Raw genomic sequence first — 15,033 nt, 5'->3', positions numbered from 1 at the left:
ATCGTCTTATTCAACTATCTAAAGTCTCATACTTTTTTTTAAGTTCTTATGATTTCACATAAAATAAACCTACCATTTTCTCCGTAATTCAAAGGTAAATAGGATTTAGAAAATCAGGAACGTTCCGAGTTATGTCTTTGATAAAGTTGCTGTTTTAATTATCCATCTTTTTGCAGATTGACTGACTAACCCATATCTAAGAACCGTTCTTAGCCATGGCATCACTGCTACAGAACTGCACGGACATCGAGATGCATCAAGAACTCCTCTCAGGCCAAGATTACTTACTCTCTGAAGGTGTCTGTTGCATCTTCACCATCTTCGCCTCAACTTTAGGCATCCTAGGCAATGCCGTCAACATTCATGTGTTCCTCTCTATAGGTCTCAAAGACGGTCTCATGTTCTGTCTGTTGCTTTTGTCCTGTTTCGACCTGGCCTATCTTGTGACTGTCGCTTGGCGTTATGTTTCTTTTGTTATGTTCGCCGTTGAAAAAGTATCAAAGTACGGCTTTTGGTTTCCTGTGGAGCCGTATGGAATGTACGTCTTCGCTGGTCACGTCTCGAGAATTCCTTACACCGCTTCCATCTTAACCACGACGCTTCTCGCCGTCTTAAGATGCGCCAGTGTTTCAATGCCGATACGATTCAAATATTCCTTCAACGCTAATTTCTTCAAAGCGTGTGTTTTAACGTCGGCGATTTTCGCTTTTGCGAGTTGTCTTCCCGTGCTGGTTTTGATGGGGATGGTGATGGAGTACGACAGCAATGTAAACAGTTCCAGACCGGTCTTGTGGATATCTCCACATCGCGAGGAAGTCGCTAATATAGTCTGGAGTCTCAGAGACGCGTTTATCCCCCTTGCTACCCAAGCTGTTGTCGTTGTTTGCGTCGTAGTCATGTCACGCTATCTCCGAGCTTCTGCAACATTTCGCCATATCAACGCTGGTCATCCCAACATTAAAACAACGACAACAGCAAACTCTCAACCCGGAGACCAACACACCTCAACAAAATTAGGTGGTAAAGAGCTGCAGGTTCTAAAACAGGTGGTGCTCATCTGTGTGGTGTACATCGCCTGCAACACGCCGACCATCTTCTTCAACTTCACCGGACTCTTTGTGTCCGGCTTCACCGTTCAGACGTCGTTCAACAACGTCTTTCTGCTGACGATGGGAGTTAAGCACGTCTATCAGTCCTTTCACGCCAGTGTTAACTTTTTCATCTACTATCATTACAACTCTAAGTTTAGACACGTTTTTCTTAAGAAATACCCAATCAAAATATAATTATTCTTAAAAAAATACTATTGCAATATTTCAAAGGCCAAATGTTTAGCGAAAAGTAAGATTGCAACAGTGGCGTCGCTAGGTCGGGTGTCACCCAATGCAGTACGTACTCCCCCCCAAGGAAACAAAGTATATGTGTGTGTGTGTGTGTGTTTGTATTTCGGCATTTCATTTAAACATATAGCGCACGCGCGCACATGTATGTGTAAGCTTTAATCATTACAGACTTAATACAAACGATGTTTATCTATAGTTTGCACGTTTAAGTCATGGTTTCACCCTCCCCCCCCCCCCTTGTAATAATTGTCGATTTGTAATTAAAGTTTAACGTCAATAAATCATTAATGGAACTGAAAAAAGTATTTGATAATTTTTTTTTGCCAAGTATCGTTTACAAATTAAGTGTCACACTTCCTTTATATTTGTACTATCATGCATTGGAACATTTTCTTTCGTAAATCAAAGTTGCATTGAAAACTCAGGTGAGTCGAGTGAACCACGTCAACTGACGCTATACAGTAAATAATTAGCCAGCCGCTATGCCACTGTGGAATACACAACTCCAAACCAAAAACATGTTGATACAAATCTGTTTTATTATACGCAAAATTTAATGGTCATTTATTAAACAATGAATATCTTTTTTGAAATATACATTGTTAAAAGAAGATCAAAACATCTAGGCCTATAGCAAAGTAAGAAAAAATTCTACATCCAATTATTGTAAATTTGTATTTGAAGATAAAAATATTAAGATATCACCGTTATTCGTGAGTTTTTTTATGAAAATGAATTAATCGCATCAATGAATCGTAATCAAATTAAGTTTATAATTAATTTCGTTAATTATACTGTTGATTTAAACAGTATAGGGAGTATAGTTTTTTTAGCACAAAAATATTTTTAAAAAGAAGCCAAGCACAAAAACTGTAATTAATGCCACAATGCTGACTAGCAGTTTTTTTTTATCTACTCGTTACAACAAATAATGTAATGGAATAGGGTGGGGGAGTATGATTACATTATTTTTATCTATTGGTTACCAATAATTATGAAAGAAATATTTCTAAAATGTGTTACTTGACTACGTAAAAAGGCAATTCTCTTGATGACCTGTAACATTACAATGAGACAGATCCCGAGACTTATATTTTAAAGTTACGGAATCGCCTATGCAGTGAAAACAAAACGTACTTACAAAGACACTATTTTTTCCTTTAAAAAATATTTTTGACTTTTTAAGGTGTTGAAATAACACTAAAATTAAATATTGTATCTCCCCTGTTTTAAATTTTTCATTTTTTTCTACTAAAAATTCAAACATTTTGCCAAAATTGTATCTTTAAAGAAAAAAATTACTTCAAGCCTAGAATAATTATTAAAGCAAAGCAAATGCTAAGTATATACAAGTATGAAGATCTCAAGTATGAAGATCTGTTGAACTTTGTTCCCACTGATCCATTGTTTGCTCGTGTTCGAGCGTCTGCCTGGTGGAGGTATCCTGTCTCATTGACGAACACCTTCCACACCCGAACATTCGCGCCATGTTTGCCAGTAAAATCCATGGTACGACTGCTGAACAGATGCAGGCGATTGGACACGAACCACAACCATCCGTCGTCGTCAAAAGCGAAAGTATCCGGCCACTGCATTCTCTCGACGTCCTCCACGACCTTGACCTGAGTCTTCATCATGACCTTGTCGATGGATGAGTTCTGATCCCGGATGTCGGTGAGAGAGTCCCAGAAGTAGACGGCGCTGAGTCCCAGCATGCCGAAGTACAAGCGCCTGTTTCCGTGGGCGAGCCCGTCGGTTTGGGTCAGTTTGCGACCTACGAGCCGGGGTCCAGTGGTGGGACCAAACGTCCCAGCTCTGAGACTTGAAGTCGGGACCTGGTACAGGTTGTATCCACCTAGCGGGCAGTAGTAGACGTACTCAAAGTCCGGACACATAGCAATCCCATCCAGACCACCGTTGAATGTATAATCCGTGTTGTTGATACGGATGACAGTGCCGTTGGTGGAAAATTCAGGTTTCATGGATGGATCTTCTAAATTGTAACCCTTTCGCGATTTAAAATCGTATACGTGTAATCTACTTTCGATGACGTCAGTGATATATGCGTACCTCACAACACCATCGACGTAATCTAGAACGATGTCGTTCAAAAAACTGTTATTTCTACTCACGACTTCCTCGTCTAGTTCATAGCTGTCGATTTTCGTATCGCTGTTCAAATCGTACACGACGATCTTCGCCGGGCATACATTTAAAACCGGTTCCTGACCGGACAGGCCGACCCGACCGGCATCGATGACGTACATGCGACCCGTGTTCGGGTCAATCTCCATGCTCTGGACGTACTGCAGTGCCCGGCAGTCCCCTTGTTTTTGGGATGCCCAGTCCGGGTACGGCCTCAGTTTGGGTTCGCCGTTGACCTTAACAACTTTCAGCAATGTGGCCGGCTGTCCGGAAGTGTACCTCCATCTTGGAATCGTTAGATAAACTTCACCTTTGTACAGCTGAAATAGAAATTATTTTTAAAAGTATTTATGAAAAACACCGAAAAGCCTTCTTGCTTATGTACTAATTTCAAACATTTAAAATATTTTTTACTCTTTTTTTTACATTGATTTTTACTTCATGATTAATTTCCCCTAGGCTATTTATTACGATACTTACTCTACTTAAAAACTTGATACAATTGATAAAACGTCAAGTTAAGCTTCTAAAACTTAAACTTTTAGATCTGTTTGTTAATAAAACAAACAAGAAACGGCAAATGACGTTTTACTGACACAAGACAGGGGTTTACTAACAAAATACCCTTAATTATTTGTAAGCGGTGCGCTGATTCAAATGGCAGATCATGTTAACGAAATACTAAAGTGTATTTTTCATAGAAGTTATGGAGACAAAGTATAAACGTTTCTTTAGTAACTCACAGTTTTGCTACTTATGGTAATTGTAATCAACTCAAACCTTGAACCATTGTGAAGGTTGATAGGTAGGCCTATCTCCTATTAATGTGAGCATAACGATTGCAGATTATTTTCTTTAATTGATATTAAAAATTTAATTTAATAAGATCGCCTTGATTGTTGAACTGGTTTATTTGATAAAGATTTCCTTTCAAAATTGTATTCAATATATGGTCTGCTAAATTGTGTAAAAAAAAGTAACTGCGAATAGCACCCTCTTACTTTCACAAATATTTTATAAATTGTATGCAAATATACAAAGCATTGCATTACACTGCACCATTTGTTTTAAATATACATTATAGGAATAATTTTATGTACATATCATAATCTTGTGTATTTAAAATTTATAATTTTGATATTCAATTATTAATTTAATATTGTTTAGTAATCTTCTAATTTTGAAAAATAATTAAAATTACTTTACAACAAATATTTATTGGTGTTTACCACAAAGATTTTAAAACCTCATAATAACCAAGGTAGGTAACCAAGAAATATGTTAACAAAATAACTAAGGTAGGTAACCACTAAATATGTTCACAAAAGTAGTAATTATTCCAAATTGTTAAATAGTAGCTAGAAAAAAAATGCGATTATAATTATTTTAATACTGTTTAGTATAATTATGGTATTATTTAATGACTAAATGTCCAATAGTTTGTGTTATAGAATTTTAAAATTATTCTATGCCTGTAGTATAATCTAATAAATATTACCTGTATTAGATTCTCAATTTATAGACATTTGAAAACAGAAAACATAATTATGCTATATAATCCTTAAATTGGATCTAGAGTAGTTCTAGAACAGGCCTAGATCTTTAATGATTCTCTAAATTCTAGATTTTTTAAAAAAGTGTTTCTGTTACTGATGTTCTACATGACTGGCGCAGAATATAGATTTTATACTTTTAAAAAAATCTGATCCAGAAGAGAAGCCAAGTTTATCAACACATCCAGCAAGGCTCTCCCCTGAGGATAAATACTCGAGACACAGAATCTTTACTAAGTGGCGATTTGGGCTTCTTCCCACACATCAGCCAAAAACGGTTTTATAAAAGTAGAAGAGCTCTGGTATTCAACTTGTTTAGACATTCAAGAATGTACATATCTTTAGATGTAATATAAATATTCAGCATTTCAGCGTGTGGTATTCCATGACAGTAGATTAAATGTTCTGTAAAAGCATTTTAATTTTTTTTTAAATAAATATGACATGTCGAAAAATAATTATCAGGTTTGTATTAAATTTAATAAGACGCTCTGCATTATGTATATGTAAATGTCAGAAAGAAGTATTACTATCTTAAATCTGTATTAGTCATCACAGGCCAATGATGAAAACTCTAATAAAAGCGAACATAGAAAGGTATTAAACTGACGCTGTAAATTTTTTCCCCCACTTAGTTCACCCTTTTGTTCTTGTTATGAAATTTTTTAATGTTTGAATTATGTTACAGACTAACGAACACATACATATATATGTTGATGTACGTGTTTATATTTGATAATAAAAGTAAACAATAAAAATAAAAAAAATAAAAAATTATTAATTGATTTTTTAAAAAGACATGTCGGAAAGAAGCATTAATTGTAAATCTGTTGGGTCGGCTGGTCGAGTCGGTAAAGCTCATGGTTGCTAAACCGAAAAGTCTCGAGTTCGAACCCTAGGGCAGATGAGGCTCGTTAGCTGGGGACAGCCACTCTTCTAGGACAGACAATTCCAAAATCAAACAACTGCTGCCTTGTAGTTTGTTCTTGCTTGGACAAAGGCTATGGAATCAAATCCAAAAAAAAAAAGCAGGCTGAAATCTGAGTCAATGGCCTCAATGGCGCATAACCAGTTGACACGTATCCTTAATTGTGTTGGATGCGTGGTCGAGGCCGCAAAAAGATCATGGTTGATAAATTCGAAAAAGTCTCCAGTTCAAAACCCACTGGCAGATAAATCTCGATCCCTTTCAATACTAAAAATTAAGAACGAAGAAGAAGAAGTAAACCTGTACTCACAAACTGATTTTGAAAACTATAATACTAAAGGGAACACGGCAAGGCGAACGTGCGGTGTAAATTACACGTCTGAGCCGGGCCGGCGATACCTATAAGGCGATCTAGGCAGTCGCCTAGGGCGCCATCCCTAAGGGGGCGCAAAAATGTTTAATAGCTACTATCAAAAGTATCTATTAATTAATAGCTTTGATTATCCTTTATAAACTATAGACGGTACTATAGAAAGGAGTAGCGATCTATTTCGGCGCCCAAGACGAACTATAAATTTTGCATCCCCACCTCAAAATTAGGTCTATATAGACCTATATTTATTCGCGATTTAGTGATTGCTCCAGCGCATCACGGGGCGTTCCAAAACACGTGCAATTTTGGTTTTTAATATGGCGTGTAAGTCTCGTTTTCTCTGACTTTGAATTAGAAATCTGTTCTGGTGAAAAGGGTTTTGTAATGACGGGGTGTTCAAAATATTGTACTTGTTTGGTAAGTTTTGATGAATCGTTTAAATTTGGGAGTAACGGCGGAAGGCTGTTGCTGATATAGTTTCGTAGGTACAAAGTATCTAAGTGTTAAAGTGTCGTATTTTTTATTCTGCTGTTGTGTATTTGTAGATCCAGTGGAGTCTGATTGGTAGTAGAGAATGTAGGTCATGAAGTATCGTTTTTTTTTTGGAGTTCGGGAGTATCGAGTCTTGTGGTATTCAGGTATCGAATTGAGTTGACTGTTAACGTGTAGTAATAGGTCCAGTGAACTCGTTGTTGATTTGGAGTATCGTTTGTAGAGCTTGGTAAAGTTAAGCGAGTTGGTGTCGTAGTTCTGGAGCATCGAGTCTAGTTATGTTTAGGCATCGTGTTGTGAATGCAGTAGAGTATATCAAGTAGTCGAGCTTATTGTAAGATAGATTATTTCAATTCAGGATGAACACACTACACAGAAAGGTCGGCGTTCTCTAGGTAAAAATCTTTAGTTTGGAATGAATGAATATTACCACTCCTAAAGTATTAACATATAATATTATAAAGGCTAGAATTTATAACTAACCGTAAACTTTGTTCTTTTCAAATAATATTTTTGTTTATATTTAATCAATAAATTATTGCAATATCTTAAGTGGCTTGCCTATTTGATTATGTGAAAGCGTCCCTTTATTTAGGGGATCCAAAATTAATATGCTAAAAATGAATTAGTTTATGCAAGAAGATGTATGTCATCAAAATTGACTAGAAGTATGTTATAATAAAGCTACCGTCTTTAGACTTTCAAACAAAAACCTACAGTTAAGTATTAAAGGAGTAAAACATATTCTTTTGACACGATTACATAGGTAATACAAAAGATATTTTAAATTATTACCAAATGAAATTTAGAGCGTGTTATTGTGTTTTTCAAGAATGTCTTAGTTACATTTGGTTTACTTAGTTATTCTCGTGAAAGTTATTTCCCTTATATAAAATGTTGGTATTTGGATTTCAAAATGGGAGATAATTCATCGCTTAACTTTAACTTTACATTCATTTCAAATTCATGCACCTTAGGTTGATATATATATATCCATATATCCATATATCCATATATCCATATATCCATATATTCATATATCCATATATCCATATATCCATATATCCATATATCCATATATATTAAGTGAAGATTTGGAATTTAAAAGGCCTCAAAATTTTCAAGGATAGTATTTTCAAATCGAACGACAATGACTAAAAGTCTGGAAACCGCCGCCTTAGTTAATCCCATCTACATTTCAGCCGTTACCTTAATGCCGGCCACCAGGTTCCGTTCTGCGACAAAGGAACCGTTGTTGACAGCCTCCTGTTTCTCGGCCTCAGAGGCCCAGTCCAAGTCCAGCGATGTCCACTCATACACTAGCCTAGACTCGCCAAAGGTCAAGGCTTGTGGGTCACTGTGTGAGATTAACCCGGTGAAGGCGAGATAAAACCACGCCACGCTCCAAATCAGATACATTTTCTTGTATTGGTCGATGGTATCCTGTGGATATAATGACAGAATGAGAAGAATGGTACAATAGCAATTTAAACGACATTCTATCAACCTGCCGGCACGACATTCTATCAACGTGCCGGCAGGACATTCTATCAACCTTACGGCACGACATTCTATCAACCTGCCGAGGCGTAGCGACCCATTCCGGGGCCCGGGGCAAACTATCAAATTTCCGCCCCTACCTGGTATAAAAAATATAGTTATTCTCGTTGGCGAAAATGGGCCACCCCACTTTTGGGCGCCTTAATAATTTTATCACACAATTGATTTAGATAACGTTTAATTAAAAAAGAGAACAAAGTATAGTCTATTTCCTGAACTTTGTGAATAATGCAGTAATGCAGCTTAAAATTAGCTTTTTGATTTTTGATCCTACCCAGTTTGGCGCCCCCTCAGGGTCGGCGCCCGGGGCGGCCGCCCCACCCGCCCCCTTAGCTACGCCGCTGTCTACCTGACGGCACGACATCGTATGAAACAGCCGGCACGAAAAGATATCGACTTCCCGGCACGTTATTCTATCAATCTGCCGGCACGACATTTTTCAAACTACCGGCACGACATTTAACCTGCCGGCACGTCATCTTATTAATCTGCCGGCACGACATATTATCAACCTACCGGCGCGACATTCTATCAACCTGCGACATTATATCAACCTGCCGCACGACATTCTCTTACATCTTGTCTGCAGATCAACCTGTTATCCTGCCGTACGACAATAACTCGCCGACACGACATTCTCTCAATCTGCCGGCGCGACATTCCATGAAACTGCCTTCGACGTTTAATTAAGAACCAAAGTATAAACACGCTTGTTAAAGAAAATATTTCTTCCGGAATAAAAGTTTAACTTACCGCGTGTTTAGATCCACCTGGTATTAACGTAAGGGTTAAGTGAACTAACTTTAACAAACTCCAAACATTCACAATACGTACAGCAGTACCTGTTATGATGAATGACATGGCGTTATCGTTATCGGTCAGCATAGCGTCAGGCCTGTCTGGATACTCAAACGGTTATCTGCCCTTGTTAGGGTTAGTGGGGGGGGGGGGGGGGGGAATGTTGTGTGTTTCTGTAGACAAGACTTGTTTTTTTTTAATGACGTCGCTAGTGAGGATACTGAAGGGGGGGGGGGGGGTGATAACGTTTATATTGCATGATTTGTTATACCCGATAACGGCTTGGGTCATACGCGCTGTCACAATATGGGTCATATAGGGTTTCTCGTGTTTCCCTCTTTGAGTTTTAAAAATAACTTTTTTTTTTAAATCTGATATGAAACATACCGAAACATACGTCTATCGTTAATTCAAAATACCTGGTTCAATAACAACTGTTATACTACAACAATTTGTGAATGTGCCTTGGGTTTCACGGGGGGGGGGGGGGGGGGGGGGCTCTGAAAAATTAACTCAGTCAAGTTTAAAAGGCCTGTCCCAGTTGATCTTCTATAAAATGATTAGTTATCTTTTGGGAGAGGGGGGGGGGAGACGGGGTTTTTTTTTTTTTTAAAAACGTGATATGGCGTTTAATGTATATGTTATGGATGCTAAAGTCAAAAGTAACTTTCAATATCGTTTACAATTACAATCGTTCCTAGATATAAAAATACTCTTCGAGTAAGATGGCTACTAATTGCAGTAGAATACATTAACTACTTGCAGTAGAATTGATTACATTAACTAAATGCAGTAAAATTATATATATATTATAAATTATTATAATAACTAGGAAAAAAGTACAATATAATATAGATCAGAGCTATCAAAATAGACACTTACCTCTAAAACTGATAGAGAACACCTTCAACAAATCTTACGAGTAAAAAAAAAGAATGAACTTACCAGTACAAACACATCTAATTTCTACAACGAAGTTTCAAAACGGCCCAGACCATGTTGTCGAGTTAGTGTCGCCATGACATGGATCTACTGGATCTACTTACAATGTTAGCGGTAGGAAAAATTTTGGTCTCACACTGTCGCCGGCGTACTAGGTCAAGGTCAAGTCAATGCGCACGTGTTTCGACTGTTGTAAACATGTTGCAGACGTTTAGCAGCAACTCTGTTGAATTGCTAAAAGATGTAATTTCGCCCCCCCCCCCCCCCCCCGAACGAAATAAAATTTATATAATTTATATAGAAAATATATACTTTTAACAGTGTCCGCCCCCCCCCCCCCCCGAAGATTTCAAGTGCCCCAGAAAAAAGTCTGGAAGAAACACTGGCTTGAACACCCCCCTCTCTCCTACTAATCCGCTTGTGACACTCAGACACGCTTCAAATTTTGTAACCGTGTTGAGATCAAATTTGTGTATACGTTTAAATAATGGTGGATTGCGTGTGCCCGGACGCTTGATTTTACGTTCTGTTGTTGTGATTTAAATAGAGTAGGGAGATGGGGATGTAGTGGGGGTGGTGTGGGGAGGATTGAGGGTAGGAATGCTGGTTATAACTGAACGAACAATTGTGACTAAATCCCGGAGAATTTCGTTCAGGGATTAGTCGGGGTCATCAACATTAATACAATTCCTAATGGGTTAAGCAATGAGTGGTATCTGGTCTGAGGTAAGTTACCCGTAGAGGGGTTCCTACAGGGTTGGAGGGGACAGTAGTAGATGAAGGCTATCATGAAGGATAGTGAATGGTGGTGTGGGACTGTGAGTAGTGGTCGGAGAGAGTGGTGGAAAGTGGAGGAATAAAGGTGAGTACGTTCTACCCCCCCCCCCCCTTGCGACGTCCATATCAGCGCCATTGTTGTAACTTCACCTGGTCTCATCTTTAACATATGCCCCAATTAGCGCCATCTTAGCACAGTGAGTGGTTTGTTGTCATACACACATGTGTTACCGAGTAGATACTAGATGTGTTTTTACCTCACAGTGATAGTTCATCTACAAGTTGTGTACAACTGCATTTACACCTTTTAGACACCTGGTACGTGTCACGCAACTTCTACACATGTTGGTGCGTATAACAATCCATCCACACATGTAATCCCTAAATACGCCAAGCCCTGAAATGTAATGCACAATATATGTGATTCATATTGATTCATATTGATTGCTTAGTAACACAGCTTTAAAGTAGGGCAGATTAGTGTGTATCGCATCAATACGATAGGTGCTGAAGAATTCATGTTTTATCGGCTACGACTTATGATTGGATTATGTAGCTAGTGCATTATTGTTTTAGATGTTTTTTCATCAAAGCTACCTGATAGATACCTTATGGCTTTATGAAGGCTACAGATTGCTATTTAATGGTTTATACGAATGCTACATGAACGCTAAAGAAGTAATTAGAATCAACAATAGCCAGAAGGCCCCAGTAACAATAGACGGAAGACATGTAAATGATGTGGAAGAGTTTGTTTACCTTGGCAGCAAGATCAGCAAATCGGGAGGCACAGAGGAGGACATACGTGCTAGAATTAATAGCGCCCGCTAAGCTTTCACAGCTCTGCGACCCATATGGACAAATTCTGCCCACTCCAACATAAACATTTTTAGGATACTTAACTCAAATGTCAAGGCATTAATGCTATATGGAGCAAAGACATGGAGAGTCTCTAAGGCAACCACAGAGAAGATACAGACCTTCATGAACACACGCCTTAGACAGATTTTGAAATGATGGTGGCAGGACAAAGTACAGACTTAAGGAGAATGGTTAGGCAGGAGCTTATGACAGTGCAAATAAGAAGAAAGAAGTGGCTCTGGGTGGGACACGAGTTTCTTCAAGGCATCTACCCCCCCCCCCCCTAACGAAATGGAATTTATATAAAAAAATATACTTTTAACAGTGTCCGCTTCCCCCCCCCCCTCCCCCGGAGAAAAAAGTCTGGAAGAAACACTGGTGGGACACACCACACTGCGAAATGCTCACTCTAACCTGACACGCCAGGCGCTTGAATGGAACCCCCAGGGAAAGCGGAAGAGAGGACGCCCAAGACAAACCTGGAGAAGGAGTCTTCTCGAGACGGCAAAATTAATAGCCGGGGATCGGACAAAATGGAAGGTCATGGTTGAGGCCCTATGTTTCACAAGGAGTAAATAGAACTAAGTCAAGTCACATGAACGATACCTAATAGTGTGTTTGAAGTGTTTGAAGGCTTAATTATGGCTCCCTAAAATCGATATCCTATTATTTAATTAAAGTGTAATTAACTTATTCATCTATCATGAATATTTCTAATTTCATAGAAATATATAAATAAACGTTTTAAGGATAGCCTCCTTGTTTAAGTCCTAAATTGTATCTACCCATCAATGGGATCTGTTACACTATGGGATTCCCCAACCATTTCTAACTACGTATAGGTTTATTAACCTAACGTATCTACAAGAAGCCTTCACTCGATATAGAAGTAGAGTACATATAACAGCTGCATTTAAATACGTGAAGAGAAATCTGTTAAGCAATTGAAAACATTATTAATGTATTCAGAACTTATCAGTAATTAAATATTCATGAAGTTCGATGCTGAATTCTTAATTGTATTTGCATTGCAATCTATATGCATGCACTTTCTGTTTTAAAATAACGGCTCACGTATGGGATGACAGCTGACACATATTTCTAGACTCGATCATTATCTTCTTCTATAGAATCGATACCTAGAAATCTACGTGATATAAAAGAGAACGGTACCGAATACGACGATCACGCGGTAATGGTCGATACTCGTGACGATCTTCACGGGTATAGCAAACAATAAATATTGTTTTATCTCGGTAAAAATTGCTGCTCCTACTTTTGTAGAAACACAACATGATCACGTGATAGGTGAGCCATATGTGTACATAGTTAATTGGGTGGGTGTGCATAAATTAAGACAGTTATTAACTCTAATGAGTAATCAATGTGTTTGTTTAATTTTTCATAAAGGATTTGAAGAATGATGAAATTTTTCAAATTATTACAACAGATAGATGTCTTCTCCTATATAAAATGTATTTTTCTGAATTTTCCAGAGCTAAATTACAGCCTTTCAAAGATGAAACTAAAGACAAGGGATGATATTAAGTATAATCTTCTTTAATCTCGATATCTTATTTTCAGGTAACAACCGATTTCTTTACGAGGTTCTATGGTGGCGTTTTGTTTTTTTAGTTGTTTTGTGGCAAATTATTAAGGAATTTTTTATCATGATCGTTTTTAAAACTGTACCTGTAATTTAAATTTAAAATATATATTTTATATTTATGATTTTTATTTTATTTTATTTTATTTTTATTTTTATTTTATTTTTTTATTTATTTATTTATTTTTAATTTTTTTTTTGTTGCTATCACAGAATGAGTCATGGAGAATACAAGCTGGACAACGCTTTCCTACCAGAATACGACACTTTCCTACGAGACTACGACACTTTCCTACGAGACCACGACACTTTCCTACGAGACCACGACAATTTCAGTCAGAACGTCTCTAATAGAATCGGATTACCTAGTCGTAGTGGGAGTTATCTGCCTTATCCGAGGAGTTCTCTCACTGCTGGGATGTGTTGGAAACGTCATCAATTTGGTGACCTTCGTCTCTATGGGTCTGGGGGACGGCGTCACCGTTTCCTTCCTGTTCCTGTCGGTCTCCGACCTTGCCTACCTCGTCACCGTCACGGCAAGCTCCGTGGCTTTCGATTTCGTCATCGCGGAATCCGTGGAGAGTTTCGCCGTGTCGTTTCCGGTCGATCCTTTCGGGGTGTACGCGATTTTCGTCAACGTCGGCAGCGCACTGTACACGATAACCTTGCTGACCACGACCTTGTTGTCCGTGGCCCGATGTTTGAGTATTTCCAGGCCGCTGCAGTTTAGGCACAGTTTCACGAGGCTTAGAATCATCGTCACGTTAAGCCTAGCATCCGCTGCTTCCATAGCAACGGTGGTGCCGCTTTTAACTTACATGGAGATAAAGACTCAGTTCGATTCTCGAATCAACGCCACAAGACCGTCTTTAGCCATTTCGCCTCGACGGAAACAAGACTACCTGTACGCTTTTCGGGACGCTATTCTCCCCTTAATCGCTGAATTTATTCTAATCATCTGCGTTTTCGTTATGCGGAAGTGTCTACAACAGTCGATAAAGTTTCGCCAAACAAACTCGGCCGGAATTGAACCTGAAAACACGTCCAAAAACACGACAGATAAAAGTAACAATGACCCCCACGTCAAGGAGAACAGAGATAAGACAAAATTCAGCGGGAAAGAGTTGCAAGTCATCCAGCAGATGATTCTCATCTCATCGATTTTCATCGTCTGCAACTTGCCCAAAATCCTGGTCAACGCCGTCGAGATTTTCTTACCTGGGTTCACGTTGGGCGGGATGTACCGTAGTTTTTATTTAATCTTCAACATCTTCAGGGACCTGTTCCAGATATGTATCTCCGGCACCAACGTTTTCATCTACTTCCGGTACAGTTCAAAGTTCAGAAAGTGCTGCCTCATTACAAGACTCAGAAACGGCAGTACCGATACGTGACGAAAACTTCACTGATAAAAAAATGAAACGGATGGTCTAGGGGTAGCGCGTGTGAATATCAACCAGAATCTTGTGTCTTCGGCACCTGCATTTAGTGTCGGCGCCAGGTTATTTAGCGCCCTAGGCGAAACTTATTAAAATGCCCCCTTTTACACAAATTAATTACTAAAACATATGTATAAGAAAACAATAATTTAAAAGTGACATATTAATTTATTATCAATTGCATACACGTTATCAAATTTTACTTGCCTCCTTCCT

The 15,033-nt window shown here is 38.4% G+C and overlaps 3 protein-coding genes across 3 annotated transcripts; 2 read left to right on the top strand and 1 right to left on the bottom strand.

The window, feature by feature from the left end:
* The first annotated feature begins 215 nt into the window (after positions 1 to 215).
* On the top strand, positions 216 to 1,286 carry LOC131955104 (uncharacterized). The gene has a single exon (XM_059319079.1). It carries the CDS (start codon positions 216 to 218, stop codon positions 1,284 to 1,286), a length of 1,071 nt encoding a protein of 356 aa, XP_059175062.1.
* Positions 1,287 to 2,641: 1,355 nt separating this feature from the next.
* On the bottom strand, positions 2,642 to 8,268 carry LOC131955103 (protein yellow-like). The gene is made up of 2 exons (XM_059319077.1): positions 8,044 to 8,268; positions 2,642 to 3,808 (listed from the first exon to the last, which is right to left on the bottom strand). Exons 1-2 carry the CDS (start codon positions 8,251 to 8,253, stop codon positions 2,642 to 2,644), a joined length of 1,377 nt encoding a protein of 458 aa, XP_059175060.1. The 5' UTR covers positions 8,254 to 8,268.
* Positions 8,269 to 13,599: 5,331 nt separating this feature from the next.
* On the top strand, positions 13,600 to 14,772 carry LOC131955102 (uncharacterized). Its single transcript, XM_059319076.1, has one exon. It carries the CDS (start codon positions 13,600 to 13,602, stop codon positions 14,770 to 14,772), a length of 1,173 nt encoding a protein of 390 aa, XP_059175059.1.
* Positions 14,773 to 15,033: the final 261 nt, after the last annotated feature.

Source organism: Physella acuta, unplaced genomic scaffold (assembly GCF_028476545.2).
Source record: "Physella acuta isolate Inbredline_101_S28 unplaced genomic scaffold, ASM2847654v3 ptg001055l, whole genome shotgun sequence".
Lineage (NCBI taxonomy): Eukaryota > Metazoa > Mollusca > Gastropoda > Physidae > Physella > Physella acuta.
The sequence above is the reverse complement of the archived record's forward strand: the minus strand, read 5'-3'. Positions and strand labels throughout refer to the sequence as shown.

Bases quoted from the DNA above. Each gene is read 5' to 3' on its own strand.
- LOC131955103 (XM_059319077.1), bottom strand. From the start codon at position 8,253: ATGTATCTGATTTGGAGCGTGGCGTGGTTTTATCTCGCCTTCACCGGG. The intron at 3,809-8,043 runs GTAACGGCTGAA...TTTCTATTTCAG, and splicing joins ACCTGGTGGCCGGCATTAAG to CTGTACAAAGGTGAAGTTTA.
- LOC131955102 (XM_059319076.1), top strand. From the start codon at position 13,600: ATGGAGAATACAAGCTGGACAACGCTTTCCTACCAGAATACGACACTT.
- LOC131955104 (XM_059319079.1), top strand. From the start codon at position 216: ATGGCATCACTGCTACAGAACTGCACGGACATCGAGATGCATCAAGAA.